The sequence below is a fragment of the Solanum lycopersicum genome, chromosome 8 (genome assembly GCF_036512215.1).
Source record: "Solanum lycopersicum chromosome 8, SLM_r2.1".
NCBI classification, from domain to species: Eukaryota; Viridiplantae; Streptophyta; class Magnoliopsida; order Solanales; family Solanaceae; genus Solanum; species Solanum lycopersicum.
Window position 1 is genome coordinate 51,605,807 of NC_090807.1, and position 16,754 is coordinate 51,622,560.

The window sequence follows — 16,754 nt, forward strand, 5'->3', positions numbered from 1 at the left end:
CTAAGTTTTTAAATTTTCAATTGCATAGCCTATTAATAATTTTATATAGTAATTCTTATAAATTTGTATTTGCACGTAATTATTCCTAAAATTTATCATTCTGTGCTTATGATCAATTTTCCACTTCCATTTTTTTCTTTTGTAGTAACTAGTAACAAAAAAAAATGTCCTAGAACTCTCGAAGGAGATACATAGGTTCTAAAGTGGATAATATTATTTTTTATATATGTATAAATAAACAAGCCAAGTCAATCACTAGTACTCCTGTTTTTTTGTGGCATGCCCGCAACTTCCACTAGTTGATATGATTAAATAATTGAAGCAAGTTGATAAGATCATAAAAATAAATATTTTATTATTTTATTAAAATATAATTTAAAATAAAAATTAGACAAATTTAATGAAAGAATCATTTAAATTATTGGGTGATTTTTTAAGTGAAATATTAATAGTCGATTGACTTTTGAGTTATAAAACAAAGTTGAGTGATTTACTAAAGTCATTTGGATTAGCTTACAAAAAATAGTTTTAAGTTAAAAATAAAAATTGAAACTGAAATGATTTTTAAGTTAAAAAAATGAAAATACTTTTGATTTTTGACTTAATTTAAGTCATTTTTGACCTTCTCAAACACTCCCTAACTTATTTTAAGTTATTTTTTATATTAGTCAAATACTTTCAAAAATCAAAAAACAATTTTAAAATATATTTTACTAACTTCTAAATCAATTCAAATACTCTTTAAATGAATAGATCTAAATTAAATGACTTTATTAGTCGACTATTTAAAGTTGAGTGATCATACTTAGCTATAGAGGTGTACAAAATCGAATCGAAAATCGAATTAAATCGCAAATCGAGTCAAATCGAAAAAAATTTGACTACTGGTTTGATTTGACTTGATTTGGTGTTGAAAAAAAAAACTCGGCTATATTTGGGTTGGGTTGGTTTCAATTAAAAAAAACTGAGACCAAACCAACCCGACATTATATATATAATTTTATTTTATACATAAAAATACTTATTTTGATATAATTTTTAGATATCTCTTATATTTTATCATAATTTTTATCTTTTAATATATTTATTTCATGTTTGAAAGTTAGAATTCTCAATGATCTAATAAAGATTATAGTCCATACATGTTGGTTATTATAAAAAAAATTTAAATAAAAATCAAATTAATACTAATGCAAAAAGAAAATCAATTCAACACTAAGAATGACAATAATATTGAATATTTATTTTTTAATTTTATATTGATTTAGAATTAAAATACATGATTTAATTTCACTTTCTTTTAATATTTAGTCATGTAACTATTACTTACTAAACTTATTTTAACATGATTTCATACTTTAAATTGTGATCAATTTCACTATGACTTATTAATTTATAATTTTTTACGCGAATTTATTATTTTTATTGGATATTTTAGTGTCATTAATCATATCATATTTTTTGTTATTTTCTTGAGAAATAACTTAGATAGTTGTATTTTGATAAGATTATAAAAATATTTGAAGTACGAGTACATTATATGATTGTATGAAAACTTTATCGAAAAAACTCAAAAATTCGAAAGAACCCGAAAAAATTTGAATTTGAAAAATTCGAGTTGTATTGGTTTGATTTAATTTATAAATTTAAAAATCTAACACAAATAATTTAATTTGATATTTAAAAAAATCCAAACTAATCCAGCCATGTATACCCTTATTTAGATATTATCTCACTTTTGGTCATATCCATTTAGATAAAATGAAATAGCAATTAAAAGAGGGATTCGGCATTTAATTTAATTTTTTAGAAAGGTCACTTTTGTCAGGTAGTAGAATCAATTTAACTATAAAAGGGGTACTCACGTTAATCATCCTGTATCATCCCTCACACCAAACTTGTTTTTATCAATCCTTGCTCCCACACGTTTCTCTACTAAGATATATAAACTAATATCCTTCTTCTTTAATTTTTATATAAGTTTTAAGAGCTCTATGGGTAGTGAAGCTTTGGAATTTTTTTCTTGTGCTAATAATAATAATAATAACAATGGTTTTTCCTATGAACCAAAAAAGAACATAATTATGGAAGAAACTGATAATCTTTCCATTAATATTCACGATGGTTCTTGGTTTGAAGAAGAGATTGATGTTGATCTCAAATGGTCTTTTGCTTTGAACAGGTATATTTGCGTATAATATTTGTCAATTTTCATTCAGATTGTTACGTTCTGTGTATAGAACTTAAATTTCATAAATAAAATATGGTGAAATGTTAGGAATACATCGATCTTTTAGTACGATTTCTAATTATTTTTTCTCTTTTGAATTGTTTTTCTTCCTATGTTTCTTCTTAAATTCCATAAATAAAATCTGATGAAACGTTAGGAATAGTATGAAACATATTCACATCGACTCTAATTAAATTTTCTCTTTCAAAATTGTTTATATTCTTCCTATGTATCTTTTTCCGGTCATAGATATATAATTATATAAGCAAAGGGGAAAGGGGTGGGGGTTCTTTTCCTATTTATATAATTAGATTAGATTAGACAAAAATAAAATACCAACGACGTAAATGTTTACAAAAAAAGTCAGAAAAACTTGAAAATAAAATGAATAATTTGTTTGGAGTCGCGATTAAATAATTACACCTGGCGGGAGTGTAAATATTTTACAAAATATCATCGGGTATAAAAATGGCCCAACTCCTAAGAAAGACGTTTTTCTTTTTTACTTGGTTCATCTTAATTCGTATTTGTTAAATTTTTCTTATTGGTGGTACTTTATTTTTTTAATCCATTAAAAAAAAAAACTTTAGGCACTTTAGTCTCAGCTGACGTAAATGTCTGGTAACGATGATCATATCCAATTTAGTGCACCTTCCTTGCGTTCATTTTTATTTTTAATAGTTTAGACTTTATACATTGTTTTAATAAATGTTTTGCTATAGAATTTATGTTAACTGATCTTTACTCTTTAATTTTGAGAAATAACTTAAAACATTTTCTCTAATATTAACGATAAAATATGAAAACGATAACTATTGTATTATTCTTATTTTTAATATATGTTAAAAATCATGTGAAAGTAAATTATTGTATTTTAGGATAATGAATTAATGGAAGTGAACAAATAAGTAACTATTATGCTTTTATAAATATTATTTTATCGATTTCATATTACTTGTTCATATTATTATGAATATATGTCAGAAATTATTTTTTAAATTAAGATAAAATCGATTGATTTATTTACATTTTGCTTTTAAAGTTAGTTCTTTTTAAAAGTGTAAACAATATCAATCACCTGCATAAATATTATAAACTTTTTAAAAGTTCAATCATGATTATAATCTTCATAAGTACACATTTTTTCCGAAAGAATATATTAATTATCTATATTCTTTAACCTCCATTTGTATATTTTATAGTCCGGGAAAAAAAAATTTTAAAAGAAAAACTTTTAAAGGTAAAATGAGGAAAACATAATTAATTTTATTTTGATCTTGTAAATTAACTAGTAATTTAGGATAAATATTTTTAGTGATATAAACAAATAATATGAGATAGAGAAAATAATTTAAAATTTTAATAAATTTATTAACGTAGACACATAATATGAACGACGAGATGATGGACTAATTAATTTTGACTTTCTTGTTTTTACTAGTGTGCTGCACAAAGGAACGAGCGAGTACCAAGATATTGCTCTTTTGGACACCAAGCACTTTGGAAAGGTAGATATAAATAATTTTTTTTTATTGGAAGGAAAAAAAAAAGAGGTTGACCCAACTTAATATATAATATTATTAAAATATATATATGCATGGATTGTAGATATTGGTGATAGATGGGAAGATGCAGAGTGCAGAAGTGGATGAATTTATATATCATGAATGTCTCATTCATCCAGCTCTCTTATGTCACCCAAAGTGAGTATCAATATAATGATGCTATTTAATTTGATTATTATTAGTTAGCTAGAGTTATACTAGTATAATTAATTGGATTAGCTGTAACTACCATAATTAATCAAAAATATGAATGAATTTTTTCAGCCCCAAAAATGTGTTCATAATGGGAGGTGGTGAAGGATCTGCAGCAAGGGAAGCTCTTAGACACAAATCTATGGAGAAAGTTGTCATGTGTGACATTGATAAGGTAAATTAATTACAAGGAAACATAAAGATGAATCGAATTATGCATATTATTTTTAATACAACAAATCAAATATTTAATAAGAAATAACACTCAGATAACTAATTTCAACATAAACAAACATCATCACAACTATTATATCTTTTTTTTAATTTACGATCGAATGTTTAACAACAACTGAAATTCTTATGAAAAATGTCTTAATAGAAATTATATTTACTTTATTACAGGAGGTTGTTGATTTCTGCAAGAAACATCTAACGGCAAACCATGAGGCTTTTCTTAACAAGAAGCTTAACTTGGTCATTAACGATGCCAAGTAACTATTCTTTCTTTACTTATTTGCTTACTTGCTTTTCTTTTAAATCCTCAGGAGTAAAATGTATTCCCCTACAAGTAGGATGTAAGTCAAAGCTGGATCTTTTCAATTATATATTACATATTTTGAGGAAAAAAAATATAACGTACATAAATCTCATAGTTTTAATATGAAATTACAATCTATTCCTCTTTAGTTTGTAATTACATTAATTCGTTAAAAAGTAATACAAACCGGATACAGAATATGTAGCTCAAATACATGAAAGAGTATCTCGGATATATTATAACATAAATGGGATACATAATATTTAGCTTGGATACATCAAAAACTAGCTCGAATACATTATACTAGCTAGGATACATAGTGTGTCGCTGGGATATATTATAAAATAAATCGGATACATAATATGTAGCTCGGATATATTAACATGTAGCTCAAATACATTAAAGAAATAAGAGATTTTTAAAAATAAAAGATAATATTAGAAATAACGAAAACATAAAACATGCATCTGAGTAATTTTTGAAAAATAATAATAATAATAATAATAAGGTCCATTGAAAATTCAACTAATTCACCTAAGAAAATCTCTAGATCCATGCATGAGATAATTAAGGGTCTAATTGGGCTACGACTTATGTGGGAGCATAAATCGTTGTAAGTCTTGGTTTGGGATAATATCTAACTTATATAAATGAAAATCACACTACTTAAAGAGCTAACTATTTATATATATATATATATATATATATATATATATATATATATATGTGTGTGTGTGTGTGTGTTGATTTGTAAGATTACGAATCTTACCAAATTTAGGTGTGTCAAGATACATCTATCTCACAATACATGAGTCAAACTTAGGTATGATTTGTTCTAAATACACTGCATTATGTATCTGAGATTCACAAATTTTGCTCGCATCCCTCTCATCTCGCTCACCACTCTCATATACCATTTGCATATACCAGATTCATGTGAATTACAGCAAATACAATGTATATAGTGTGTATCTAGTGTGATTTGTGTGCATGTAACTTGAAATTTGGTATGAAATTATTAATTTAGAGAACGAAATTTTTTAATTATTCCAAACAATATGGCCAAGAAATAATAAACATGTAATTAGGTATTTTTTGTCCCTTAATTATATGGCCTTGAGAATTTAATGAGTAATTCAAGTTGGCTTTATTCTATGTTGTCGAGTTACTTGTTTTAATTTTTTGCATGAACAATGAAGAGCTGAGCTAGAGCAGAGGCAAGAAAAGTTTGATATCATAGTTGGGGATTTAGCTGATCCAGTTGAAGGAGGACCTTGTTATCAACTCTATACCAAATCTTTCTATCAAAATATCCTTAAACCTAAGCTTAATGATACTGGCATCTTCGTAACTCAGGTTACCTACCTCTCCTTCTTCCTTATTCTCATATCTATCTATCTATCTATCTATATATCAACTGATCGCGATCGTTAATGTATAAACAGGCTGGACCAGCAGGGGTTTTTACACACAAGGAAGTTTTCTCATCCATTTACAACACAACCAAGCAGGTTTTCAAATGTAAGTCTTCTAACAAACTTTGTAACAGAAAATTATAGTTTTGACAATTTTTTCTTACATAATGTGTTGTGTTGATGCAGATGTGCTGGCATATACAGCTCATGTACCCTCATTTGCTGATACTTGGGGATGGGTTATGGTTAGTACTGATTATTAGGATTAATTTACTCCAAATTAATTAAGAAATTAATAGTTATAATAAGTTACTTTTATATTAATTGCAGGCTTCTGATAAACCATTTTGTCTTGATGCTGGAAAATTGGACAAGAAAATAGCAGAAAGAATCGAAGGAGAATTGTTATATCTTAATGGTGCTTCATTCTTCTCTTCCACCATCTTGAACAAGACCGTTGCCAAAACGTAAGCTTTAGAAAGTACTGTTTCTATGGGCCACTAAGCTGTCAATCAATTTTGTTATGTGTTCACAAGTTATTATATTCTTAGAATTATTCTATTTTTTTTATAAAAAAAAAATCATAAGTTTCGTCTGAACTCTCAAATCCTCACTTAGCTTTGCCCCTAATTCCACCAATATTTTTTCTTTGTTTAATGTCAACAGGTTGAAGAATGAGAGTCATGTGTATGCTGAAGATGATGCAAGGTTCATTCATGGACATGGATTGGGATTTAGAAATTGAGTTTCTGATGGGGGAACTGTACAGCCAAATGTTTGGGAAACAAAGGAATATGAATTGTTGAAACATTAATGTTTTCTTAAAGATATTTGTTATTTAGTAGCTTTTGATTTGGTCAGCAGTATAGGCTTAGGCTGCTCTTCTGATTGTCCAATCACTATATATTTACTATTTCATGTAATGCCAAGATTTGAAAAGAAGAAGAATCAATTTCCATCACATGTCTTCTTTTTGTTGTGTTTAATTACTCCCAAGAACCCCTTCACAATTTATTAATTCATTCTATCTCTTCCATATAAATTGAATATTTGGAGTTCTTTTCATTGTTCAAAGTTCAAGATCGATGCTTGAATTTTTTTTTGTTTGTCCTTTCCTTTAATTAAGTTTGGTATTTTCTAGGAGCCTAATTGTACTATTTACAAAGTTGTATTTCTGAAAATTTCCATCACATTGTCTTCTTAAATGTTTTTTTAAAAATAAATGTGCATTGCCCGAGTAAAATAAGGCTAAATGCCTTCTTAATAAATGTGTATTGTGTGAGAGTTAAGCATTAAAAGTGTCGCAAATCTTTGGCACATTAATAAACAACATTAGCAAGGGCATGGAAAGGACTTCTACATTGTCCTTGTCATGTGCGTGATGAAACAATGTAGTTTTGGCGACTAAGTGTTAGTGGGTGACATGAGGCAAGGATGCTGGAGTGTTGGTTAAGAAGACTTGGCACAGTGGCAAGGCAGTAAAATGACTTGACGATGGCAAGAAAGGTTGTTCGATGTTGGCATGAAGCTGACACAAACCAGGGAATAAAACTAAGTGTTGAACAAGGCTGAAATGTTCCAAGTATTGGGCAAGGAAATTTGGCTAAGGCAAATGAAGACCATGTGTACGGCACATGGGTTGTTTTATTTTGAAATTTGAATGTTGTATTGCTCCTACAACTATTAAGTTGTACTTGGTTAATTTTAAATGTAACAATTTTGCTAAGCCATGTGCAGGGCACATGAGCAATTGTAACTGTCAGCAACTGCCTATGTGTAGAGCGTTAAAACTGGCCAATAATCAAGTGTATCATGAACAGAGTAAGCATATTGAGGTGGACTGTCATTATGTTTGAGATTGCATTCAACATGGCTCTGTTGGTTTGTCATCACATTTCAACACAACGTCAGCTTGTTCATGTGTTTATAAAGCTTTAGGTCCACATCGGTTTCAAACATAGTAGTGTACTCGGTAGTAAGTTGTAGTTTTGAATTTTTAATTATGAAGATTTTGGTGTAAAGATTGTATCCTATAGGGCTATTCTAAGTATAGAGTTTGTGTTTGTAAACCACATCAGTTGTTCCTGTATATCTAGTATATATATTAAAGAGCACTTGCTCTAACCTTTCGAATAAGATTGATTCTCTGTTTTACCACAATTATCAACAGGTATTGGGGTGCATTAAGAGGAAGTACCGGAAAACATTTTCACAAGGAAGTCGCAGCATCAATCTGGGGTGCAATGATCTGCTTAGAAGAACAACACTACACAGGCTGTTGAAATGTTGTACAGATCAAGAGGGAAGTAAAGTACACAACTTTAAAGAAGGCCCATACAAGTAAAGTTATTTTTTTGCATATATTAATTAGGATACATTACTGTCACCCACTGACTAATGTTAGTTGTCGTACAAATTCACAACAAAAACTCAGTTGCATGTTATCCATCACAGAGATGCTCATTACTAGTTTGAAACATGAAAAAAGAGTTGAAAGCAAACATAGAAAAGAAGAAAGAAATAAGTGCTCTTCTGGCTCCACTGCCCACTAACACTCAAACAACACAAGAGTTGGTAAAAATCATTAGAAACCAAATTTGTGAAAACTGACAAAGCATAAATACCTTGCAACATAATTTCATCAAAAAATATTAGCAGATGAAACTTTTAATGTTACAAATATCAGTCTTCAGCATTGCAGAGCCAGGAGTTCATTGGTCAAACAAATGTAAGCGAAAACCTTTTGCAGTGGAAGCTACACTTACAATAAAGTCATCTAGTGTCCTCTCTGTTCCACAAGATGAACTTCCTGAGGAAGAAGATCATATTTTATATTCAGGTCATCAAACATTTTCTTCATTTCTAGGATCAGTTCAGTTCTCCGTCTGTTCTTTTCGCCATAGTTCTGAAAGTTCATCGTATGATTGAAAAAGATAGCCATTTTTATTTTGTTCATATTTTCAATCTCCTTCACCACCACACTATGATTTGGATGCCAATATTGGGGGGTTTTCTCAACATACCTGATACATCAATAACAAGAAAGCTGAACAAGTCATGATGATGTAATAGAGAAAAGAACAATAGCAACAAGAAATAATATGACTAACATAAGCAAAGGAAGAAGCAACGGAAACAACAAGTACTAATAAATAACGAAGAATAAGATAATAGAAGAGTCATAATAATAATATTGAAAAGGAAATCTAGACAATGATCGACTACCTACTAACCTTTTATCCTAATCCTCGACCTTCATATCCTCCACGTCCTCAATAAGTTGCAGCCTTACAGGTGTAACATGTCTTGCCTAATCACCTCCCTAGTACTCTTTGGCCTACCTCTACCTCTCCTTAGACTTACCATGGCCAAACTCTCACATCTTCTCACTAGGGCATTTGTACATCTCTTCTTCACATGCCTGAACTATCCTAGCTTCACTTTCCTCATCTTGTCCACTATGGAGGTCACTCTCACCTTGTCTCAAATATCTTCATTTTTAATCCTGTCTCTCCAAGTATGTCCACACATCCATCTCAATAATCACAAGGTATAGGGAAATACTTTTTCTTTTCTTTTTATGAGTAGGAGTATAGAGCAATAATTTTACTTTTCTTTTTATGAAAAGGAATATAGGGGCAATACTTATACACATAAGATATCCTTATCTACCATCAAGCTGACGATTTGCATCGTCTTTGAACACGTTACAGTTCTGTCATGGGAGGAACACTAATCAACATCTCATGTCCAAACTGTAATATGTTTCCTCAAAACTTTAAACCTTAAACTAACTGCCCTTGAAATATAAAGCCTAATGAAGCTCAAATACTAAATTAATGGTAGTTGCTGGAGAATAAAGCCTAAGCCAAATCTTAGATTCATGGTTTCCAGTAAGTGTGGAAAGACCCCTAGTATTAAACCGCTTTTCTACAGTTAGAGAAATACAGGGCTTAAGATGAATTTTCAACATTGAATGTTCAGATTCTAACTAGACTAGCTTTAATTTATGAAGCACTTACCCTTATCAAAAACTATATCTTACCAACTGATATAGCAGTCAATATCGTTAATTATGAATGTCGTGTCTTTCTCCTAATAACTTTCAAATGCAAATCAACTGCAGATACTGGAAAAAGATGCAAGAACTTTCTATTTACCTCTTGATTTTCTCTTTTAAAGCTCCTATCTTTTCCACAGGTGTTCTGTAGTCAACGGAAAACTCAAAGTTATCACCCATATCAGGACTTCTGTAGAAGTTGCTGATTGGCTTGACCGCCAAAACTGAATTTGGGTAGAATATCTTTTCGTTATCAAACCTCAGGAATACTGTGGTCAAGATATTCATTTCTTCAACAGTCATCTGTCAATTTGCGAGATAAAAGTGTGAATTAACAAAGAAAAAAATGCAAAACAGCAAGAAGATGCAATTAGCAGACATTACCTGAACACCATCAATGACGCATCGATCGCCAACATCAAAAGGATGCATCACAAATACAAATATGATAGCTTCAAATATAGTCTTGCAAGTATTCCCAAAAATAAAAGCAGCTACCACGAGTTGTGACGACAGAAAGACAAGCACTTTAGTAGTCGCTATACCCACCAAGAGGAGCCAGATGATGATTATTATGACAATCAAAATACATGTCACAAGCTTGTTTAATTGCTTTACAGCAGTTTTTGTATCATTCAAAGCATGTGATAGAGCTCTGCGTCCTTGATAAACCTTGACCTGCAAGACATTGATATGCCAAAAACTAAAAATGATTGATATGTCAAAAATGATAAATACTCATTCCATGACCATCTTATTAATCCAACGAATGACCTAGCAAAGTCAATAGGAAGGACTCATACATTTGACATCTAATCAACACCAGATGATGGTTTCTATTCACTTAGATGGCTGCTCTCCTGTCTTGTGAGGTGCTTGCAGGAAAGCAGTTATATTATGTAGTTCATGTGCATGATGCGATTACGTAAACAGGAGAGCTCTAATTGGGCTACACTAATCACCAGAAAAATGTCCAGAATTATTATTATGTTTTATTTTCTAGATCCCAACATTCTGTATCATTTTAGTAATTAAACACCAGATGAAATGGATCTAGTTTAAATCATGCCAAAAGTTATTGCAAACTCAAACAATATGAGCATGGTGCACCCTTAATCCAACTGATTTAGATTCTTTTACATCAAATTGTAGAGCATAATCCAAAAAAAAATGATTAAGTACTGAGCATACCACCCATTCCGTCAATGCTTTCCTATCAATCTGTCCAGTTTCTGCCACATCTATCATGGGGAATACAATATCGACCTCTTCTTTAATCAAGAATCTCTTAAGGTCATACTCATCAATGTACCTACACACACGAAATGAATTATGTGAATCAAGAGAGATGACACTAAATAAAAGAATGTTACAGGATATTAACTTAGGATGTGACATATTGAAACATCATAGTGATGTTTCAAATGCAAGTGTTTTCTTACTTGGAACCAGGCGGTGCGACATTCCTGAAGATGTGGTAGGCAGCAGCAATTGCTTCCTCCTCATTGTTGATCTCCTTATCCGTTTGCTCACATCCTATATCATAATCATTTTCACCTAACGAGCCAGAGATAGTGGAAAGTCCTGAGTTAGATATTACATCAACTAACATTTTCATGGTCCATGCAGAGACCTTTTCTCGCTTCATCTCATGAAGCCTATTAATATCAATTACCGCCTTTTCCTTCTTTTCCTTCCCATCTTTTCCCTTCAGTGTTTTGCGGAAACTGAATTGACTGGCAACACTGTTTGATCTCCCCAGCATCTGAGCAGACTCCATAACTGGAAGTCCTGATAGGGTCAGTAGAATATACTGATGAAAGATTGATTCTTGAATCCTATCAAAGAATGTATTGACATGGAAGGAGGCAGCCAAAATCTTTAGCAGCAAAGTCTTCAAGAGCCACAAGAATGATCCGATAAGTAAAGCTGCTATAGTCCATGTAATAAAATTAGTAACCTTCTCAGTGGAATGTGACCGTTCCTCATTTGAGAAAAGCAGAACCCATGTGAGAAGAACCAAGCCAAACCAAATGCAAACTTGAACACTTTTCTTTAGACCAAAGACAAAATATAACACCTTCTTCCTCAATAAAAAGTTCAACTCTATCAACAAGGCAACAAAATGTATAAACCACTTAGTAACCAACATGCCACTAAAGGTCACCATAACAAGGACAATCCACTTCCAGATCTTCAAATCCCAAAGTTTCCAGTGTTCAAACTTCTTAACCAATAGACTAGCAAGCAAACATCCTAAAAGACAAAGAAACACCAGCCATTCAATGAGAACTTTTGTCTTAAATTTGTTATACTTCAACTTCTTCCTTGAGCTCACTTTCTTATATATCTCCTCATCTTCATCGACTCCTCCAAAACCACCCGGTGATGCCATTAACGGTGTTCTTGGGGTTACTGATATAGATACTGTTCTTGTAGTCTCTTTAAATGTATCAGTGGAACCCATTTTAGCAGTAGGCGAAGCACGGTTAGATACATTTCTATAAGGGGAATTTGCACTTGGCTCAGGTTGTTCATCAAACATGTTGGCATCAATAGGTAGAGATTGTTCACCAAATCTTGACTTGGGTTTTGAAAATGCAGAGCTGGCAAACGATTTTCGCCGACTGAGAGTTTCATTAGTTGGGATTTTGGGTGGTTTGTTGGCGCTTGGGCTTGGGGTTGGAGTATACCTTGAAATTTCAGGTGAGGAATCATTCACTTGCACAGTCCTTGGAATCTGGGAAACTATAGGGGGATCAACTGTTGATCTTGGTGGTCGAACAGGACTGTTAGAATCTCTTTCATCTCCAGAGATCATGACAACCACATCACTGGGGGGTTTCTTGTTCTCTGCCATGCCAATCTCCCCACTAAATTTTACAGCTTTACCATTTGCATCCATTGCAAAGCCAAGTTAAACATCAAGCACCTGAAGAATGAAAAAGAAGAAAGGGCCACACAATGCAATAATAGAGTAAATAAAACTGTAGACTTCAATGTTTTCACCCAACTTTTGATAAAAGAGGCAAACACAGACTGGTTAATCAAAGATTCAGCAAAAAAAGACATGTTATTATCTACTTTATATTGTTGACAAGTTCTTTTTCCAAAGATGCAATCTTTATGGGATTATCTAACAGAAACAGTTGAGTAAAAAAAAAAGAATATGTTGTGAATCAACGAAAAAGAACAAAAGAAGCAGCAAGTTGGTAGAGAAGAAAAAAACAAGAAAAAGGAACAGCAGAGACAGTAATAGAACCCCATTGTAAGTGAATATACTAATAGAGTAGTGTCCTAATTAGACAAAAGATTTTACATAAACAATGGAAGAAAGAAGGAAGAGAAAAACTTACAAGGTCGAGGGAGGCCAGGGTTTCAACTTTCAAGAAAAAGAGGGCCAGAGAAGAAAGTAGTGAAGACGGTGGAAAACTGATGGGGAGGGAGGCACATATTTTAATGGAAAACTTTGCTAGAGCTTTGGAGAGGGACAGTTCACAGCACACATAGTATTTGAACTAGCCACGTGAGTGGAATCACAATTAAAAAAATGTACTCCCTCCATTCATATTACTTCTTTCATACGACTAAATTTTAGCAATACCAAATATAAAAATTATATTAATATTTTATAACTTTAATTTTATTATTTCTACTTTATAGTCAAAGTATGTTTGCTATGAAATATTTAATTTACACAAATTAAGGTCGTTTGTATAAATTGGCGTTAATTTATTTGTGTATATGAAAATTGTATTTGTATATGTGCATGTTCTCCGTGTTAGGTTAGAGTGACAAGCAATATTGAAAGAGAGAGGAGAGAGGTAAGCGAGAGAAAACAAATGTATAAATGATTATGTTTGTATTCTGCATAAAATTTAAATTCTTAGTATGTGTTTAACCGTGCGATACGATATTACAATATGAAATCAGCATTTGGACATGCGATTTCATGTTGATTCCATTTCATGATTCTATATCATGAAATAGAATACCATATTCTCCAAAAATCATGATACGTAATTACATGAAAATTTCATATCATGATTTGAGACTTTTTAACACAAAAATTAATCCAAAGTTTTATTTTTTTATTAAAATAACCCCACGGACTTTTGGAGCTTGAAAAAATAGATTCAAAATAATGAAACAAGGCATGGTCATTATGATATTGACACATAAGTGAAATTTGTCACAACTTGCGCACTGGTAAACAATTATTTGCAAAAAGAAGTAATGTAATATTTATGATCTATGATCATGAAAATATAGTTGTGGATGATATTAACAAAAACAATGACTCAAAGAACATTGTTGGTTCATCTTCTCGATCACATGATTAAGAAATGCAAATTAAATGTTAGGAAAGTGTCATTATTATGTGGATAATTACATTTAACACTAGTTCACTACAAGTTATATTCAATTCTTTTATTCAATTAAAGTTTGATAATGCAGATACTAAAGTGGGAAACAAATAATTTTGTAATAATTATTATGCAATTTTATAATTTTTTGTTTATTCGGTAAGATTGAATAAACAATTGGGGCTATTTCAATAGTTTTACAACTTATATGATTTTTATGTTTATGAGAAAATTAAATAACACAAAAATTTCATATCACATGTTCAAACAAAACTTCAAATTCATTTCATGATTTCATATTATGATATCATGTCACGATATCATATCGCATAACCAAACGAATTCTTATACAATTTAATCGAGTTAAAATATTTGTATATCAAATCTCTCTCGTTTTATATAATCACAAATTATTATTTTGTATAATTTGTATTTATAATAGAGAGATAAAGACAAAAGAGATGTGGACAATTTTTTTTTTTTTTATAATTATAAGTATATAGAACAGCAAAATGTGTATTTATATTTTTATATACGGTCTCTCTCTATATATATACAAACACAAGCACACATGACGTTTCTATAAAGTCAGAGATGTGAAGGAGAGATGACTGAAAAAGAGGAGATTGGCGAGCAAGACTCCAAAGAGAGGGGAGAGAGAAAAATGGCAAGAAATTTGCTCAAAATTGAAATTAAATGAAACTATAAGTATAACATTTATTTTGAACTAATAGTTTACTGTAAATGCACAAGTTTCCCTATTTTTAAAGGACAATAATGATTTTGCCATATCTATAATGACTAATTAAATAGTATAAATTTATTTAACCGTATAATTTTCTCAATAATATTAATTTAGTACATTCGTAAATAGAAAATTGATAAATTGTATCGATATAATTATACAAAAAATGGGGCTAAGCCAATCAATGCATATACCTATTAATATATATTTGTTAGTACATTCGTAAACAGAAAATTGATAAATTGTATCATATAATTAGACATAAAATGGGGCTAAGCCAATCAATGTATATACCTATTATTATATATTTTTTAAGGCACAGAACAACTAAAATGGACGAGCAATGATGTGAAAAAGGCTGAAGGCCATCTAATTCAAGGAGTCATCATCATTAGATATAATGTATAAAGAGAGAAGATTTAATTAAAATCATAAAGAGAATAGTCCAACAAACAAACAAAAACTCCAGCAAATTTCCCGAAACTCTTTTTTAGATTTACAGATCAACTACATTTTAGACAACCAATCAAAAAAAGCTTTCCTTTAAAAATATTTTTTAGACATAGACTTTTACAGAAAACGTTTTAGTTATTTATATCATATCATATTATGTTTTGTTTTTTTAGAAAAGTATTAAATACAAATAATATTAAGTATCTCCTATGTCTCAAGAACACAAGCAAATTTTTCAAAAGTCGATTAAAATTTTAATACACTTTTAATATATTAATTATTATAATTTATAATATTTTAATTTTTTTCATAATTATTAAATACTCAAAGTTAAATAAAAGTTTAAATTACCTTCAACCTTTTTAACATAAATACCACAGAGGTAGATAGCCACGTGGCCATGAAAGAGAAAGTGAAAAGCAACTGCAATAATATAACACATTTTTTATTGAAATGACGAAAATACTCTTATGGATCATCATTAATTGGCAGCGCTTATTAGAAAATATATGTATGCATTAGCATATATTAGTAATAATATCTTATTTGATATGCTGTTTCTCGTCGAGTATAATTATTGCTTATACACTCTATTTTGTATTAAGTTGCGTATTATTAATATTAAATAATTTTAGGTATTAATAATACATACTATTTAATATTTGCGTTTGATTAAACAATTACAAAACTATCCTCAAAGCTTTTTAAAGCATTTCCTAACATTTCTTGTCATATATTTTTATTTTTATTTGTTTTTCAATGTCTTTTAATTTGTTAGTGTTTTAATGCACTTTATGGCCTGTTAAGAATTTTTTTTTCACAAAAAAAATAAAAATCGAATTTCAACATAATTTAATAAAAGAATTTGTGGACATAAATTTGAGAATTTATTTTTTTGGCCAACTTTTCACAAAAATATTTTGACTCAAATAGTACATCTGTTTAATATTATTTTTGAAAAGAAGAAGAGGAGGAGGAATTAATAATGTTTTAGCAAAGAACTTTGTTGCAAGGAAATGTAAAAATAAATAAATTGTAAAAGATTTTTTTGTAAACATATTTTTTACATAGAAATTATGCAAGATTTGTTATTTCTAATACATCAAACCAAACAGTGTATAAGAAATAATATTTGCATGACTACTTCAATCATTATTAGAGCCTGTTTGGCTCAACTTAAAAGCTGGTC

The 16,754-nt window shown here is 30.1% G+C and overlaps 2 protein-coding genes across 2 annotated transcripts; one reads left to right on the forward strand and one right to left on the reverse strand.

The window, feature by feature from the left end:
- Window positions 1-1,877: 1,877 nt before the first annotated feature.
- Window positions 1,878-7,034, forward strand: SPE4 (spe4 protein). The gene is made up of 10 exons (NM_001247098.2): window positions 1,878-2,182; window positions 3,672-3,738; window positions 3,839-3,933; window positions 4,060-4,162; window positions 4,390-4,478; window positions 5,725-5,881; window positions 5,971-6,046; window positions 6,127-6,185; window positions 6,271-6,407; window positions 6,607-7,034. The coding sequence occupies exons 1-10, from the start codon at window positions 1,995-1,997 to the stop codon at window positions 6,683-6,685; spliced, it is 1,050 nt and encodes a 349-aa protein (NP_001234027.1). The 5' UTR covers window positions 1,878-1,994; the 3' UTR covers window positions 6,686-7,034.
- A 1,417-nt stretch (window positions 7,035-8,451) lies between these two features.
- Window positions 8,452-13,551, reverse strand: LOC101245681 (mechanosensitive ion channel protein 10). Its single transcript, XM_004245008.5, has 6 exons — window positions 13,357-13,551; window positions 11,443-12,932; window positions 11,192-11,312; window positions 10,385-10,678; window positions 10,101-10,303; window positions 8,452-8,963 (listed from the first exon to the last, which is right to left on the reverse strand). Exons 2-6 carry the CDS (start codon window positions 12,903-12,905, stop codon window positions 8,717-8,719), a joined length of 2,328 nt encoding a protein of 775 aa, XP_004245056.1. The 5' UTR covers window positions 12,906-12,932; window positions 13,357-13,551; the 3' UTR covers window positions 8,452-8,716.
- Window positions 13,552-16,754: the final 3,203 nt, after the last annotated feature.

Excerpts from the sequence above, each read along its gene's own strand:
- SPE4 (NM_001247098.2), top strand. The coding sequence starts at position 1,995 with ATGGGTAGTGAAGCTTTGGAATTTTTTTCTTGTGCTAATAATAATAAT. Across the intron at positions 2,183-3,671 it reads TGGTCTTTTGCTTTGAACAG|TGTGCTGCACAAAGGAACGA; the intron begins GTATATTTGCGT and ends TGTTTTTACTAG. Across the intron at positions 6,408-6,606 it reads AACAAGACCGTTGCCAAAAC|GTTGAAGAATGAGAGTCATG; the intron begins GTAAGCTTTAGA and ends TAATGTCAACAG.
- LOC101245681 (XM_004245008.5), bottom strand. The coding sequence starts at position 12,905 with ATGGATGCAAATGGTAAAGCTGTAAAATTTAGTGGGGAGATTGGCATG. Across the intron at positions 10,679-11,191 it reads AAGCATTGACGGAATGGGTG|GTCAAGGTTTATCAAGGACG; the intron begins GTATGCTCAGTA and ends AATGTCTTGCAG. Across the intron at positions 8,964-10,100 it reads TTAAAAGAGAAAATCAAGAG|GTATGTTGAGAAAACCCCCC; the intron begins GTAAATAGAAAG and ends TTGATGTATCAG.